The sequence below is a fragment of the Tursiops truncatus genome, chromosome 3 (assembly GCF_011762595.2).
Source record: "Tursiops truncatus isolate mTurTru1 chromosome 3, mTurTru1.mat.Y, whole genome shotgun sequence".
NCBI classification, from domain to species: Eukaryota; Metazoa; Chordata; class Mammalia; order Artiodactyla; family Delphinidae; genus Tursiops; species Tursiops truncatus.
Genome location: NC_047036.1, coordinates 8,831,205 through 8,850,086, shown reverse-complemented (window position 1 = coordinate 8,850,086; position 18,882 = coordinate 8,831,205). Strand labels below are relative to the sequence as shown.

The following is an 18,882-nucleotide window of genomic DNA, read 5'->3' as shown; positions in this document are numbered from 1 at the left end:
TTCTTTGCTGCATCCACTAGGCTTGGTTTCTATGGGGGCGGGTTTCATTCCTTCAACACATATCTTTAAAAGAGCCAACTCAGCATTTCCCGGGACCCTGGGACTGCATGGGACAGGTGGGGACGTACCTGCTAGCATCAGCGCTCGGATGCACTCCGTTCGGCCCTGCATGGCGGCTTTCATCAGGGCCGTGAAGCCAAACACGTTCCTCCTTTCAAGGTCAAGACCGGGGAAATAGTTCAACAAGTAGTTGGTGATGGTGACGTGCCCTGCAAAGAGAAATGCACACATGTATGGACCACACTCCACAAAGAGCGGGCATTCCAGCGGGCTTCCTACACAGACGGAGGGAAACGTGGCATGGTCCACCGCTGTGTGTGTGTGTGTGTGTGTGTGTGTGTGTGTGTGTGTGTACACAGGGCCCTGCCCCGGCCATGCCGTTGCTGCCTCTGGTTCATTATTCCCTCCTGCCAAGCCACTTGCAAGTCCAGCTGTCCCATCAACCTGTTGAGGAGGGAATGTGGGGAGCAGGGACACTGCGGTGGTGGCGTGGGCAAACCCGAGCTGGCCTGACGCAGACGCTGGCTGGTCAGTGGGGAGGCCCTGCATGCTGTCGGTGCCCAGCAGGAGACGCCGATGCAAAACAGAAGATGAACCTCAGAGCCATTTCCCAGAACTCCAGAGCCTCAGGGAGGAGAAAGTCTTTATCTCATCATCATAACAACAGGATATGCCAGTGCACACTGCCACCCTATCACCACTCAGAGGCGCTCTCTCTCTCTCTCTCTCTCTCCCTCTCTCTCTCTCTCTCTCTCACACACACACACACACACACAGAGGCAGGGAACCCAGGGAGTATTGCTACCCAGACCCTTATCCATAGACCCAAGCAGGTAAGAATATTCATTTCAAAATATAGATTTCTCCCCTTTATCGTCTCGCACTTCCAAAAAAGGGCCTGATTTTCTGCTCACTCCCAGAGGGTTTTCAAAAAGCCCACGCACGCTTGGATAGCGGTGAATAAGGAGAACATCACGTAACAAGCAGTGTTCCCAGGATGCTCCTGGCTCACCCAGAGACAGATCCTCAAACGACTCTTGTGCCACATAAAGAGCTCTGGGGTCAAATGCCCATGCTGCCCGAAGCCCACTGGCCACATCTATTAAGTCCTCGAGTGAAATGACACGCCACCCTCCCCCGCCCCGACTCTTCAGTCCCTTAGAGCAGGGTGTCAACCTTGGCACTACTGACACCTGGGGCCAGATTATTCTTTGTTGTAGAGCTGTTCTGTGCAGTGTGGGACGATTAGCACTGGGCTCTACCCACTAGATGCCAGTAGCTACCATACCCCTCCTCCCTCACAGGTATGACAACCAAAAATGTGTCCAGACGTTGCCAAATATCCCCTATGGGGGCAAAATCACCCCTGTTGAGAGCCACTTCCTAGAGGCTCAGATTTCAGGACCAAGGTGGGAGATGGCCTCCTCTCCTGCTTACCTTCTCCCTGACCCCTGACCCGCCAGCCTGCCTCTTGGTTGCCATTTCCATCCTGGCCCTAATCGTGACGGCTAACACACCCCGGGAGGGTGGGCAGTCTGCAGAAGCTCTCACCTGAGCCTGGATGGAGGGCTGGGGACCCAGCCTCCATTCTTACACGCCGAGGACTCGCTCGGAAATCCCGCCGTCATCCCCACCCCATACATGTCCCCCGGAAGCCCCGCTGTCAGGGCTGCAGGTGTGACGCCTGGTGGACACTGCACTGCGACTTCTGCTGCTAACTGGGCACCACTAGCTCCTCGAAGGGAGGCCTCTGCACCACGGAGAAGCCAGGACCCCTGAGGCTCCGTCCCCAGCTGCTATCAGGAAGCACAATGGGTGAGACTGGACACATGGCAGAGGAGGTGAGGCCTCCTCCGGAGGGCGGGCAGCCATGGGACACAAGGTGCTCCCGAGATGCAGCCCCCCTTGCCCTGCAGACTGGGAGGCCGAGGGAGCGGAGGCCCCCAGCACAGCAGCGTGGAGACCCCACCCCTCCCCTGCCGTAGCGACGTCTCCTGGGCCTCCATCCGGGTCCTGCCAGTGCTGTGCACGCCCACCAGTAACTCCTCCCACGGCAGGAGCTCCATACCCCCAATCGCACGCCGACCGAGACAGACAGAGTGCAGGCGGGGACCCAGTTACCCTCCTTGAATGGCACCCAGACACTGCAGGCTGCTGGCCAAGCAACAGTGCATCCTTCTCCTCAACTCCCAACTTAAAAATGAAACAAGCAACAGAAACTAGAGTGTGGGCTCCTCCAGAAGCAGTGCTGTCCCCTCACCATGGACCTCAGCCCACCTCCTGAACTCATCGCAAAAATCATGTAGCTTTCTGACTTTCTGATTTAAGCACTGACTAATATGATCGTGTCCGGGGGTTAACAAGCCAGAAGCAAATGGGTGGGACCTTCCCGCTCTGTGACTCACACGTTCCAACCAGCAGCTGCCACTTTTTGAGTCATTCACACCACTTTGCTTTCTGCTCTCCTTTACAGAGCACACCCCCGCCAGGGGACGATGCTGGCTGTCAGGTGCCCAAAGCAGCTTAACTGCTCTAAACTGTTGGAGCAGGGGCGGGGGAGGGGAGTCCTTTGATCTCAGTTGGGTTTGTCGTCCAGCTAAACACTTTGCAGCACCTGTCAGTTATTTAGCCAGGGTCATAGTGAAACGAATTGCAATTGGAGCTGTTTCTTTAAAAACGCGAAAGAGCGTGGCCGCTGTATTTTCAGCAAGATGTCCTTTGCACCGACATATCCTAAACACTCTGAACAGGCGGGGAGAGAAAAAACTGACCATCCACAAAACAAACGGCCCATTATATAGACCTGTTCTGCATGTTATGTAGAGATCAGAAAAACCAACGTGCAGTCCACTCGTTCTGACTCCTGACTACAGGCTCGAGCTGCCAGTGACCCGTGAAGTCACTCTCAGCTCCCCACTGGCTTTCCCAGAATGACAGCACAATACCTGTTATCACGAAACAACCTCGCTCAACTGAAATCAAGGATGGACCCAGTGCTGCTAAGAATGAATAGATATTAACCTTTCTTCTTTATTTATTTATTTTTATTTTATTATTATTATTTTTTTTGCGGTACGCAGACCTCTCACTGTTGTGGCCTCTCCCGTTGTGGAGCACAGGCTCCGGACGCGCAGGCTCAGCGGCCATGGCTCACGGGCCCAGCTGCTCCGCGGCATGTGGGATCTTCCCAGACCGGGGCACAAACCCGTGTCCCCTGCATCGGCAGGCGGACTCTCAACCACTGCGCCACCAGGGAAGCCCAACCTTTCTTCTTTAAATCATGCCAATTAACCAAAAAGGAGCTTTTTTTCTTTTTCTTCAGTAAGATAGATAGATGATAGGAAGAACACAGCCTTCCTTGCATAACAGAATGTGCCCCATATGGAAATCTAGTTTGAGCCTAGTCCAACTTTGACCGTATGGTATAGGATTTGCTTCCTGAAGTCCTCAGAGTGGACTTAACGAGCGGGCTGACCACACAGAGCTAAAGAACGTCCTCCACCGACCCCATGAGCCTTACCCTGCCTAAGAGAAGGGCTTAAGCAGCCCAGGGAATAAGTTAATTCTTGATGACATAGCTTCAGTGGAGTAACTAAACGGCCATGCAGACAGAGAACTGAGTACTTAAGAGAGCTGGCTCTGAGAACACTCAAATTCAAGCTCCCAGCCTGCCACTTAAAATCTGGGTGAGCCTGGGGAGGTAGGTCAACTTCACTGAGTCTCTGTTTCCACATCTGGAAAATGGGAGATAATATCAACCTCACCACTGTGACAATGACAGGAGATAAGGTGTTGTATAAAAAGGGCCTAACAGACAAATTTCTGGGCAGAAAAACTCCAGAAAAACTTATGCACTTGCTCCACTCCCAAGGAGGTGACACATAAGCACCCACTCGTCCTCTTGTGGGCTGTGCACAGAGACTCCCCTCCAAAGAGCAGGCTGTGCTGGGGAGGGCGGTGGAGCGGTAATCTCACAAGAGAGAAGTGTGGCCAACATGACCTCAGCCGGTGACCAGGGTCAACGGTCACGTCCAGAGCCTGTGCCGACAAAGATTCTCCGCCTGATCAAACTTCACTCAGGCTCCCGAATCTTCTCCCCAGGCCCATCTGGGCCCTTCCTTGTAAAATCTCATTTTAGCAATAACCCTGCTAATAAGTCAGTTGAACGAGAACCACCCTCATCCCCACCGTGCTATCTGGTCATTCCTCATCCTCCACCAGCCCCCAGGTGACATCCGATCACCCTGGCCTGTCTTCAGCAAGAATCTTGTGAGGTCGGTTTGGCCGGAATCTCCCTGATGTTTCCTCTTAGTCATTTCCCACCCCAGACCCCCACCCTGCTCCTTGTCTATAAACACCCACATATCCAGCTGCAGTCGGAGTTGAGCCTACCCTCTCCCCTGGTGCAAAATCCCATTGTGATGGCCCTCATACCTATCGAGATGATTTTTGAATAAAGTCTGCCTGACCATCCCTAACAGGTGTCACTGAATTTTTCTTTAACAAACCCCCTCATATGATGTCATGCAAATGGCACTTTCCTCTGTAGTCCTCCTCTGAAAAACCCGCAACTCCACTCTAATCATGCAAAAAACACCAGACACACACAAACTGAGGGACACTCTACCTGACGAGTACCTGACAAGCACTCCCCAGACTGTGAAAGTCATATAGTCTGAGAAACTGTCACAACCAAGAGGAGCATGAGGGGACATGACAACAAAATGTCACATGGGATCCTAGCTGGGATCTTGGAACAGAAAAAGGACATTAGGGAAAAACTGAGGAAGTCTGAATAAAAAAATGGACTTTAGTTAATAAAAAAAAATGCACTGAGGAGATTGGTTCAAGATAGCAGAGTACAAGGACGTGAGCTCACTCCCTCTGCGAGGGCACCGGAATCACAACGGCTCAACAATCATTGACAGGAAGACACTGGAACTCACCAAAAAAGATACCCCACATCCAAAGACAAAGGAGAAGCCACAATGAGACGGTAGGAGGGGCGCAATCACAATAAAATCAAATCCCGTAACCGCTGGGTGGGTGACTCACAGATTGGAGAACAATTATACCACAGAAGTCCTCCCACTGGAGTAAAGGTTCTGAGCCCCACGTCAGGCTTCCCAACCTGGGGGTCTGGAAATGGGAGGAGGAATTTCCAGAGCATCAGACTTTGAAGGCTAGCGGGATTTGATTGCAGGACTTCAACAGGACTGGGGGAAACAGAGACTCCACTCTTGGAGGGCCCACATAAAGTAGTGTGCGCATCGGGACCCAGGGGAAGGAGAAGTAACCCCAGGGGAGACTGAACCAGACCTACCTGCTAGTGTTGGAGGGTCTCCTGCAGAGGCGGGGAGTGACTGTGGCTCACCATGGGGACAAGGACACTGGCAGCAGAAGTTCTGGGAAGTACTCCTTGGCGTGAGCCCTCCCAGAGTCCACCATTAGCCACACCAAAGAGCCCAGGTAGGCTCCAGTGTTGGGTTGCCTCAGGCCAAACAACCAACAGGGAGGGAATCCAGCACCACCCATCAGCAGTCAAGCAGATTAAAGTTTTACTGAGCTCTGCCCACCAGAGCAACACCCAGCTCTACCCATCACCAGTCCCTCCCATCAGGAAGCTTGCACAAGCCTCTTAGACAGTCTCATCCACCACAGGGCAAATAGCAGAAGCAAGAAGAACTACAATCCTGCAGCCTGTGGAATGAAAACCACATTCACAGAAAGAGAGACAAAATGAAAAGGCAGAGGGCTATGTACAAGATGAAGGAACAAGATATAACACCAGAAAAACAACTAAATGAAGTGGAGATAGGCAACCTTCCAGAAGAAGTCAGAATAATGATAGTGAAAATGATCCAGGACCTCAGAAAAAAAATGGAGGCAAAGATTGAGAAGATGCAAGAAATGTTGAACAAAGACCTACAAGAATTAAAGAACAAACACCTAGAAGCATTAAAGGACAAACAAACACAGATGAATAATACAGTAACTGAAATCAAAAATACACTAGAAGGAATCAATAGCAGAATAACTGAGGCAGAAGAACAGACAACTGACCTGGAAGACAGAATGGTGGAATTCACTGTCACAAAACAGAATAAAGAAAAAAGAAAGAAAAGAAATGAAGACAGCCTAAGAGACCTCTAGGATAACATTAAACACAGTGACATTCGCATTATAGGGGTCCCAGAGGAGAAGACAGAGAGAAACGACCTGAGAAAACATTTAGAGATTATAGTAGAAAATTTCCCTAACATGGGAAAAGAAATAGTCACTCAAGTACAGGAAGCACAGAGTCCCAGGCAGGATAAACCCAAGGAGAAACATGCTGAGACACATAGTAAATCTAACTGACAAAAATTAAAGACAAAGAAAACTTATTGAAAGCAGCAAGGGAAAAACAACAAATAACACGCAAGGGAACTCCCATAAGGTTAACAGCTGATTGATTTCTCCACAGAAACTCTACAAGTCAGAGGGGAGTGGCACAATATATTTAAAGTGATGAAAGGGAAGAAACTACAACCAAGATCACTCTACCCAGCAAGGATCTCATTCAGATTTGACAGAGAAATCAAAAGCTTTACAGACAAGCAAAAGCTAAGAGAATTCAGCACCACCAAACTAGCTCTACAACAAATGCTAAAGGAACTTCTCTAGGCAGGAAACACAAGAAAAGAAAAAGATCTACAAAAACAAACCCAACACAATTAAGAAAATGGTAATAGGAACATACATATTGATAATTACCTTAAACGTAAACAGATTAAATGCTTCAACCAAAAGACACAGGCTTGCTGAATGGATATAAAAACAAAACCCATATATATGCTGTCTACAAGACACCCACTTCAAACCTAAGGACACATACAGACTGAAAGTGAGGGGATGGAAAAACATATTCCATGCAAATGGAAATCAAAAGAAAGCTGGAGTAGCAATTCGCATATCAGATAAAATAGACATTAAAATAAAGAATGTTACAAGAGACAAGGAAGGACACTACGTAATGATCAAGGGATCAATCCAAGAAGAAGATATAACAATTATAAATACATATGCACCCAACATAGGAGCACCTCAGTACATAAGGCAAATGCTAACAGCTATGAAGGAGGAAATGGACAGTACCACAATAGTGGGGAACTTTAACACCTCACTTGCACCAATGGACAGATCATCCAGACAGAAAATTAATAAGGAAACACAAGCTTTAAATGACACAATAGACCAGATAGATTTAATTGATATTTATAGGACATTCCATCTGAAAACAACAGATTACATTTTCTTCTCAAGTGCACATGGAACGTTCTCCAGAATAGATCACATCTTGGGTCACAAATCAAGCCTCAGTAAATTTAAGAAAATTGAAATCATATCAAGCATCTTTTCCCACCACAACGCTGTGAGATTAGAAATCAATTACAGGGGGAAAAGAGTAAAAAAAACCCACAAACACATGGAGGCTAAACAATACATTACTAAATAACCAAGAGATCACTGAAGAAATCAAAGAGGAAATCAAAAAATACCTAGAGACAAATGACAATGAAAACACGACAATCCAAAACCTCTGGGATGCAGCAAAAGCCGTTCTAAGAAGGAAGTTTATAGCAATACAATCCTATCTCAAGAAACAAGAAAAATTTCAAATAAACAATCTAACCTTACACCTAATGGAACTAGAGAAGGTAGAACAAACAAAACCCAAAGTTAGTAGAAGGAAAGAAACCATAAAGATCAGAGCAGAAATAAATGAAATAGAAACAAAGAAAACAGCAAAGGTCATAAAACTAAAACCTGGTTCCTTGAGAAGATAAACAAAATTGATAAACCATTAGCCAGACTCATCAAGAAAAAGAGGGAAAGGACTCAAATCAATAAAATTAGAAATGAAACAGGAGAAGTTACAACAGACACCGCACAAATACAAAGCATCCTAAGAGACTACTACAAGCAAGTCTATGCCAATAAAATGGACAACCTGGAAGAAATGGACAAATTCTTAGAAAGCTATAACCTGCCAAGACTGAACCAGGATGAAATAGAAAACATGAACCGACCAATCACAAGTAATGAAATTGAACCTGTGGTTAAAAACCTTCCTGCAAACAGAAGTCCAGGACCAGATGGCTTCACAGGTGAATTCTATGAAACATTTAGAGAAGAGCTAACACCCATCCTTCTCAAACTCTTCCAAAAACTTGCAGAGGAAGGAACATTCCCAAATTCATTCTACAAGGCCACCATCACGCTGATACCTAAACCAGACAAAGATACTACAAAAGTAGAAAATTACAGACCAATATCACTGATGAATACAGACTCAAAAATCCTCAACAAAATACTAGCAAGCAGAATCCGACAACACACTAAAAGGATCATACACCATGATCAAGTGGGATTTATTCCAGGGATGCAAGGATTCTTCAATATATGCAAATCAATCAATGTGATATACCATATTAACAAATTGAAGAAGGAAAACCATATGATCATCTCAGTAGATGGAGAAAAAGCTTTTGACAAAATTCAACACTGATTTATGATAAAAACTCTCCAGAAAGTGGGCATAGAGGGAACCTAACTCAGCATAATAAAGGCTATATATGACAAACCCACAGCAAACATCATTCTCAAGGGTGAAAAACTGAAAGCATTTCCTCTAAGATCAGGAACAAGACAAGGATGCCCACTCTCACCACTATTATTCAACATAGTTTTGGAAGTCCTAGCCACGGCAATCAGAGAAGAAAAAGAAATAAAAGGAATACAAATTGGAAAAGAAGAATTAAAGCTGTCACTGTTTGACATAGAGAATCCTAAAGATGCCACCAGAAAACTACTAGAGCTAATCAATGAATTTGGTAAAGTTGCAGGATACAAAATAATACACAGAAATCTCTTGCATTCCTATACACTAACAACAAAAGATCAGAAAGAGAAATTAGGGAAAGAATCCCATTCATTATTGCAACAAAAAGAATAAAATACCTAGGAATAAACCTACCTAAGGAGGTAAAAGACCTGTTCTCAGAAAACTTTAAGACACTGATGAAAGGAATCAGAGATGACACAAACAGATGGAGAGATAGACCATGTTCTTGGATTGGAAGAATCAATATTGTGAAAATGACTATACTACCCAAAGCAATCTACAGATTCAATACAATCCCTATCAAATTACCAGTGGCATTTTTCACAGGACTAGAACAAAGAATTTTACAATTTGTGTAGAAACACAAAAGACCCCGAATAGTCAAAGCAATCTTGAGAAAGAGAAACGGAGCTTGAGAAATCAGGCTCCCAGACTTCAGACTATACTACAAAGCTACAGTCATCAAAACAGTATGGTACTGGCACAAAAACAGAAATATAGATCAATGGAACAGGATAGAAAGCCCAGAGATAAACCCACGCACCTATGGTCAACTAATCTGACAAAGGAGGCAAGAATATACAATGGAGAAAAGACAGCCTCTTCAATAAGTGGTGCTGGGAAAACTGGACAGCTACATGTAAAAGAATGAAATTATAACACTCCCTAACACTATACAAAAAAAAAAAACCTCAAAATGGATTAGAGACCTAAATTTAAGACCAGACACTATAAAACTCTTAGAGGAAAAAGTAGGAAGAACACACTTTGACATAAATCACAGCAAGATCTTTTTTGACCCACCTCCTAGAATAATGGAAATAAAAACAAAAATAAACAAATGGGACCTAATGAAACTTAAAAGCTTTTGCACAGCAAAGGAAACTATAAACAAGATGAAAAGACAACCCTCAGAATGGGAGAAAATATTTGCAAACCAAGCAATGGACAAAGGATTAATCTCCAAAAAATATAAACAGCTCATGCAGCTCAATATTAAAAAAACAAACAACCCAATCCAAAAATGGGCAGAAGACCTAAATAGACATTTCTCCAAAGAAGACCTACAGATGGCCACGAGGCACATGAAAAGCTGCTCAACATCACTAATTATTAGAAAAATGCAAATCAAAACTACAATGAGGTATCACCTCACACCAGTTAGAATGGGCATCATCAGAAAATCTATAAACAACAGATGCTGGAGAAGGTGTGGAGAAAAGGGAACTGTCTTGCACTGTTGGCAGGAATGTAAATTGATACAGCCACTATGGAGAACAGTATGGAGGTTCCTCAAAACACTAAAAACAGAACTACCATATGACCCAGCAATCCCATTACTAGGCATATACCCAGAGAAAACCATAATTCCAAACGACACATGCACCCCAATGTTTGCTGCAGCACTATTTACAATAGCCAGGTCATGGAAGCCACCTAAATGCCCACTGACAGACGAATGGGTAAAGGAGATGTGGTACATATATACAATGGAATATTACTCAGCCATAAAAAGGAACAAAATTGGGTCATTTGTAGAGACGTGGATGGACCTAGAGACTGTCATACAGAATGAAGTCAGTCAGAAAGAGAAAAACAAATATCGTATATTAACACATATATGTGGAATCTAGAAAAAAGGTACAGAGGAACCGGTTTGCAAGGCAGAAATAGAGACACAGATGTAGAGAACAAATGTATGGACACCAAGGGGGGAAGCAGGGGTGGTGGTGGTGGTGTGATGAATTGGGAGATTGGGATTAACATGTATATACTAATATGTATAAAATAGTTAACTAATTAGAACCTGCTGTATAAAAAAAGTAAAATAAAATTCAAAAAAAATGCATCGATATGGGTTTATTTGTTTTGTGCAAGGTATCATCCTAGTGTAAGAGCCTAACGAAAGGGGAAACCAGGTGTGGGGTATAAGGGAATTCTCTGCACAATCTTTACAGTTTTTCTGTAATCAAAAGTTCATCTTCTGAAAGGGAGATCTAGGCTAGGGCCACTCGATAAGACTGCAGGGTAGGGACGATGGTTCTTGACTGGCTGCCGGGTGTGGATCCCGTCCACACCGTCCACAAGCCTCACCAGCGGTGGGGGAGGCGGGGTGCTCACCAAGTGGGTGTGCAATGGACAGAGGAGATGGTGGCCAGCCCCCGGGGAGGGCCGGAAGGTAGAGAGGAGTTGTTGACTCAGAGCGAAGTAAATGGACAGGTCTTGGTGATTATTGGGCTGAGCCAAGTAACAGAAAGAGAAAAGTCAAAGATGACTCCTGGTACCACCCCAGCCCCAGGGTTCTGGCTTCGCTTTGGATGGCCAATGGCATTTTCTCTGAAAGTGTACGGGGGATAGAAGTCCATGGTAGCCAAGCTGGACTATCTTTCAAGCTATCTATGTTACCAAAGAAAAGGAAAGCTCCCTTCAGTTCATTGTCATGCTTTTAAAGAAAAAGGTTAATATCTATATGTTCTTAGAAGCATCATAGCCACTCTTGATTTCCACTGAGCAACAATCCCCCAAACCCCAAGGGGGAATTCTAAACTTTCCAACTCTTAAGTCACCTACCTCACAGCAAACCCCTCTCCCAGGAGATGACACACCTCCTACTTCATAGAGGGAACTGAAACCACAAGGGAACCCCCTCAACTTTCCCCCACCACTCCCAAAACTTCCCCACATCCCTCTTAGTGAAAAGGAGGGTGTTTCTTCTCCTATTTAAAGATGCCAATCTCTCCTCCCCTTGCAGTGCTTTAAAGCCATTCCCCATCTACTTCTGGGGAATATATTTGTGCTACAAACTACTTCCTCTTTCTCTTCAACCTCTCCCGCCTTGCAAATTCATTCCCACCAGATTGTATTAATGGCCTAAATTCCTCACCTTGCCTTCTGCCACGTGGCTTCTAAGTTCTTCTATCAAGAAGAACATTGGCTCACAGGACATCTACAGGCATGATGCCAACAGAAGCTTGAAACACACTCACTGATGGGACTCCTTCTACACTTGTGCCTCAGCTATCTCCCTAAGAAGAACGTGCCAGGCTGATACAATGGTCCCAGGTAGAGGATGAGAAATGCACGGAGCAGAGCAGACCCGGCTGAATGGTCCAGCTCACCCACAGACACACGAGCAAAGGCAGTCTAGATCAGCCGATCCCCAGCCCATCCGCAGATGCATCAACTATAAACATATTTTAAACTAGAGTTTGGGGGTGGTCATGCAGCAGTAAGCTGGTATATATGCTCAAGGGTCTCCCATCTTAAAATATATAAGACTGTCTTAGTCCATTCAAGCTGCTGTAAGAAACTGCCATTGACTGAGTGGCTTAAACAACAAACATTTATTTCTCACAGTTCTGGAAGCTGGGAAGTTCAAGATCAAGATGCCAGCAGATTCAGTGTCTGGTGAGAGCCCACTTCCTGGTTCATAGGGTATCTTCTTGCTGTGTCCTCACATGGAAAAAAGGGTGAGGGAGCTCTCTGGAGTCTCTTGTATTAAAGCACTAACTCTATTCATGAGGGCTACACCCTCATGACCTAATTACCTCCCCAAAGCCCCACCTCCTATTACTATCACTTGGGGATTAGGATACAATGTATTAATTTGGAGGGAAGACATAAACATCCAGTTCATTGCAGTGACCAACAGTAATCCCCAGGACCTGTCTTTGTATTCTCGCCACCCACCACCAATCATCTGACTCCTTTTCAGGCTAACTTCCAGAGTCTTCTACTCTCACTCTTGCTACTTATACCCCCCACCAATTCTCCTGAAACCATCTTCCATCATTCCCCAATGACTGTCTTGTAGCAATATCCAATGGTTACTAGTCAGTTCCCATCTTACTAGACATCTCTGTAGCATTTACCACTTGCTTGTTCCATCCTTTGGAAACACTTTCTGCAAATGTCCTGATAGCTCACCCTTCTGCTTTTCTTCCTCTCTCTCCAGCCACTCAATTTTCTTTGTGAATTCTTCAGTTCTCTGCTTTCTGAAATGCCACTGTTCCTCAGACGTATGACTAAGCCCTCTTCTCATCCCCTACACTCTCCCTTGGTGATCCTATCCCCTCTCATGGATCAAGTTATCATCCTAAAACTTCCAGATCACTTATTGCTAGCTAATCTCTCTTACTGAGTTTCTTACCTAAATATCTCTACTGGATATTTCATCTTGGGCATCCCATCAACAAAGCAAACTCAACACATCAAACCCAAAACATGTTTCTTCCAAACCTGCTCCTCTCACCCACATTCCTTATTCAATGATGAATACCACCAATAACTGACAGAGGTGCCCAAGACAGAAATCTGGGCTTTCTCTTAAGCCCTCCCCTAATCCCTTCCCCATCCAAGTATCACGGAATTCTGCCAATGCCACCTCTTAAACATCTTCCAAACCTGTCCATGTTTCTCCATCCCCACTTCTAACCTAGATGAGGGCCACCACATCCTTCCTGGGATCCACCCCTCTCCTACCTGGACTTCCTGGTCCGATTTCTGCCCCATTCTCCACACTACCAGCAAGAAACTCTTCTGACCAGCACAACAACTACTTAAAACCCGTCATGGCTTCTACTCTTTAGATGAGTCTCAACTCTTTAACTAGCTAGCTCCTTCTTTATCTGACCCTGCTCTCTGAAGGGCAGCAGAATATGCCACCTCAAAACATGCAACTTTGACATTTATTTTGAGCTGAAGGCAACTGAGAAGAAGCAATTACAAGAAAAGTTCCCTGTCCTCCCCCATTTGCCTAAAAGCAGGACATACATTTTCTTATTTTATTGCTTTATGTTTCCCCAGCTTTACTGAGATATAATTAACATATATCACTGTGTTAAATTAAGGTGTACAGCATAATGATTTGACTTACATATATTGTGAAACATTACCATAGTAAGTTTAGTTAACATCCATCATCTCATATAGGTACCAAAAAGGGGGGGGGGGGGATAGTTTTTCTTCTTTGTGATGAGAACTCTCCAAAAACTGCTTTCCCTTGTCCTGTCATTTCTCCACAGATGTATTGCTCTTTATGGAAGATGACTTATAAGCCAGCGTTCTAAGCCACTTCCTTGAGTTATTCATTTTTCCCTGGGTGTCCCCCATTTATACATGCGTGTTTATAGATGTCCGGTCCTCTCTTGTTAGTCTTTTATTACAGGGGTCTCAGTTGGGAACCCAGAAGGGTAGAGAGAAGGTTATTTTTCCTCCCCTATATTCCCGCTTCATCCTCAGCTCTTGCACCAATGCCCTTCTCCTCGACTCTTTAATCCTAACTCTCTTTTTAATTCAGCCGTGTACCACACTTTCTCTAATCTGGTGGCCTTCGCACCAGGCTAGTTCCCCGCCTGATATACTCTTCCTTTGCTTTCTACCCAATTATCTGATGAGCCTTCCCTTCCACTGGAAGCTCTGCCCTGGTCCCCCAAGCCTGGATTAGGCACCTGAACCATCATGCCTCATGGTCCACATTTCCATGTGGCCGTGGATTCCCACAGCCACCACTGTTGCTCATAAGTTCAAAACTGCCAACTGACTGCAAGCTCAATAAATATTTAGTAAGTAAAAGGGCGGAAGGATTCCTACTTCTCCCTTGAAAAAATTCACTTATCAAAAAGGTTGCTAATTTTCAAGCCATAACCCACATTAACTAAGATTACATGGCCATCACAATTATTAATTCAGCATGTAATTGGGTACCAATGATGGGCTAAATGTCTTGTTTATTCCTTTATTCAAGGAAAGGGAACAGACAATAAACATGTACAGACCTAAAAATGGAATTAGGGCTGTCTACAGACTTGATTGGTCTGACACCAGGTACTCAAAATATACTTTTCCAAACCAGGCCAGTAGAGGGAACTGTTGATTGGAAATATCAGGTCCCAGCAGCACTGAGGAAGAGAACAGATTCTTCGTCCCCATCCAGAGGAGGGGAAAATGCACAAGGGGAGCAGGGGACGGGCAGCACAGACAGGCTTTCCTCTTGTCTGACCGAGGAGCAGGGCCAGCTGCTGCGAAGGAGGTGGCATTGCTGTGCTCAGTCAGAAAGGCTCCAAAAAATGGAGTTTACGGGAAAAGGCGAGGCGATGCTAGGAAACCTCAGAGACGTGCCAAGTTCTAATGTACTTAAAACAGTAGAAACCAAGTACAATGAAAACACTTCAAAAATCCATAAAAATCACAATGAAGTCAGACTAGAAATCATGATCGGCTGTAGTGATAATAAGATAAATACAATGAAGAGGCGTTGGCCTGCCTCAGGCCAAGTCCTACATTCTCCTCTGAAGCAGGACACTCCCCAAATCCAGTTCACAATTCAGAACACACACAGGCAGCCTGAGCCTGCCAGCCACTCCTGGGAGCCTCACTGCCACCCTGTCCCCAGCAAACAAGTGACATGAATAATGCCAGGCTGGCTCTCAGTGCATTTCCTCCAAAATCTTAAAGATAATTTCAAGGAATAACAAGTTTTAAGGATGCACCAGAGGTTACTCGTACTGAACCAGCTTGATAGTATCACCAGTTCAGAAGGACCCCTGCAGTTTTCTCACTTCCTCTTACTCCTGCTCTTCTGTTCAAGGGGAAGAAGAAACGGAGAAAGTAAACACCTAACGCCATCCCCGGGGCGTGTAATTCATTTCTTTGGTTATATCCTACTTTATACTTTTGTTAGGGGAAGTAAGGTAGAAATTGAAATTACTGGCTGAATGAGATTTAGGGATTATTTGAGGCTTTATTTTCATATATCCTCTCCATGGTAAAGGCCTAACTTAGATTCAGCTGTATCTTTATTCTGCATAAGGACCTGAGAAGGTGAGACTTCGCAGAGAACACGGCCAGGCAGACCCAGGCATTTGCATCCTCATTTACACTCCCGACTCTCAGATGAGCTACACAGCTGCGATATCAAATAATAGAAACATGTGGTCACTTTACAGTTTTCCTTAACCACACAGATTTTGCGGGGGCCAAAGGTGACTGAGGTCACTCCACCGCCCTGGCCAGCGATTCGTTTTGCCTGGGGCAGGGTGTGTGATGCAACCCTGGCAGATGTAACTGAAGCTGTGCTGGAGGCTTCTGGAGATGTTGTCCCATCTTAGGGAACAGAACATGGACAGGGATTTGTTCCTCCTTCCTGAAGCCTCCTGTGCTGTAACGTGAAGCCACACTGCTTGGAGCTGCCAGGCCATCTTGGGACCATGAGGCGAAAGGTCAGGAGCATTTCTGAGAAGCCGGCTCCAGGTCCTGACATCAGGAAGTCATGCGGTGAAGCAACCCCCCAACTGTTGCCTTCAGACACATCATGTTGCAAGAGAAGACTGTTTCCTCATCGTTGAAGCTTGTTTTGTTGGGTATTCAGTAGACTGCGCCCAAAAGCACTGCAGCAGATCCTAGGCTCCAATAAGAATCAGGGAAACACAAAGAGCGAGCGAAGTCCATTCTGAGTTGACAAACTCTCAACCCTTGGGAACGGGGTGGGAAATATAAATTGGTACAGCTTTTCCTAAAGGCCACTGGCAGGGGCTACGTAAATGTGCACATTTAAAAGGTGGGCGTCCTTTGATGAAGCGGTTGAGTTCTAAGAATCTATCCGTGCATTTCTTCTCTTTCCTTCTCTGCCCTGCTCTGACCGCCACAGACCACACCTGCCGGGTTCCTTAGCCCTGAAGTCTCAGGTGTGACTGAGCAGGGGCCCGGTGGAAGGAGGGCGGGTATGAGCCCCTGTCCCCTGCCCACCTCCCTCCTTGAGTGGCCCAGGTGTCCCAGGTCCCAGCTCCTGGGGGCAGCCTTCCCGGGCTCTATCCCTCTCCAGGGCCTGCCCCTGAGCTCTGCTGCCACCTCTACTCACAGCCCCCTTACCCATTCCTCAGCTTAGACTCTGAGCGCACCTGCTGCTCCACCTGTTTCCGGCCGGGATGCTGACAGGTACGCCCTCCTCAGAGATGCGCCCCTCGTCCCCAGCCCATCAACACAAAGGGCTCCACTCCAGCGTGGTCTGAAACAGCCTCATTCAGAAACCCGTGCACACTAGACTTTAAATTTGGGAGATGGGGTTACGTGTGCCCTTGCCCGCCCTGTAGACCCAGCACTTAGCACAGCCCTTGGACATGAAGTGACTGCTGAATAAATATTTGTTTTAAAAGAGGATCTTGTGGGGCTTCCCTGGTGGCGCAGTGGTTGAGAGTTCACCTGCTGATGCAGGGGACACGGGTTCGTGCCCCGGTCCGGGAGGATCCCACACGCTGTGGAGCGGCTGGGCCCGTGAGCCATGGCCGCTGAGCCTGCACGTCCGGAGCCTGTGCTCCGCAGCGGGAGAGGCCACAACAGTGAGAGGCCCGCGTACAGCAAAAAAGAAAAAAAGAGGATCTTGTATAGAATGGATGACCCATGGCTTACCGAACTGTCTCAGTTAACTGGACTCGGGGGACACGGCGCCGAACACACCATCACTCGGGTGTGCCGCTGTAAGAGGCAGGGAAATCTCGTGTGCACAAGTCTACACGGAAAGATCTCCTAGATAGACTGAGTGAAAAAAATTAAAATCACAGTCTCTACAGAATTACCCCATTCACGGAAATAAAAGGTGCGTGCATACCCTTTGTGTTTAAAAGGAGAGAGAGTGAGTTCTGGAAACGTAACCAGCTGGAACGTGGTCAGTCAATGAGAGAATTGGGGAGAGTGAAAAGGGACTTCTTTTTTTTATATAATAATACTTCTGTGGTGATTTTTCACTGTAAGCATGTATTACTAGACATCTTTTGGAATTAAGACATCATCAAATAAATAAAGCTGGTTATGGAATTGGATTAAAACGGGACATCTTTTGATGCTATCAGCTGAAAGCCCAAACAGCCTCTCTTTGGTCAAACAGTACATGAAAGTCATGAGCAGATGCTCAGTTGCTTTCCTTTATTCTCCCTTTGATTTAGTGACAGCTCTGTGTCCCTCCGACATCTCACCCAGGTCCATGAACTACCCCTACCCCACCCCACCCCTGGCTCTTATACCCACTGACAGACACCCTGGGTCATCATTCGGTATAGGAACATGGAAAGCCCCAGTTCTCAGAGTGAGGTCCCCAGACCAGCGGCAACAGCATCACCGGGGAGCTCACTGAAAGGCACAGTCTCGAGCCCCACCCCAGACCTACACAATCCAGAACTCCTGGGGTGGGGCCCAGAAATCCGTGTTTTAACCAAATCTGGGTTAAAACATAGATTACCCACCTGTGGGTGACAGCGATCCCGCTTGTAACCGAGCAGGACCCTATGAGGCCTTCACGGGACAGACTACCACCCCCTGTGTCCTCTGCCTTCCTCTTGTTGGTAGAAAAACTTTAGCCTCGTGGGCCTCCCCCCGAGTTCCAAAGAACAAATTTAATCGGAGAAGTGAGAAAACGCAGAAACAAAGGAAAACAGGCAAGCCAGACAAATTAATAATGGTTTCGCCATCACACAAAGTCAAGGCCCTTGAGTTCCTCCTCAAGGGCTATAGACGATAGAATCTGAGTCATGTCCTTGAAGCTATTTTGCAGATCCCAAAGTCCCCACCAGGTGGGAGAAGTTAACCGTATGCTCCCCACAGGCATGTAGACCCCCAGACGGGTCGGAACCAGAAGGTTGATGATATTGACTCCCAGTTACTTCCCACCAGCCAATCAGAAGAGCGTCCACGAGCTGATCACACACCCCACAGCCCCTTCCCTCACCCTGTCTTTAAAAACCTCTCCCTGAAGGCCTCTGGGGAGTTCGGGCCTTTTAAACCCTAGCTGCCTGGACTCCTTGCTTGGTGCCTGCAGTGAACGCTGCCCTCTCCTCCACCGCACCTGCTGTCAGGACACTGGCTTTACTGCCTGCGGCGAGTAGACCCAAGTCTGGTTCAGTAACAAGCTCAAGGCTGCTCTCAGAGGGGGAAGCAGCCCCGTG

The 18,882-nt window shown here is 46.3% G+C and overlaps 1 protein-coding gene across 5 annotated transcripts in view; it reads right to left on the bottom strand.

The window, feature by feature from the left end:
* Window positions 1-18,882, bottom strand: part of ANKRD33B (ankyrin repeat domain 33B) — a 91,766-nt gene that overhangs the window by 20,613 nt on the left and 52,271 nt on the right. For all 5 annotated transcript variants that reach the window (XR_012330627.1, XM_019951083.3, XM_019951081.3 and 2 more), the window contains one exon: window positions 129-269. Coding sequence is in view for 4 of the 5 variants with exons in the window: in XM_019951083.3 (XP_019806642.1) it covers window positions 129-269 (141 nt within the window). In the remaining variant the exon portion in view is untranslated. The remainder of the gene's footprint in view (window positions 1-128; window positions 270-18,882) is intronic.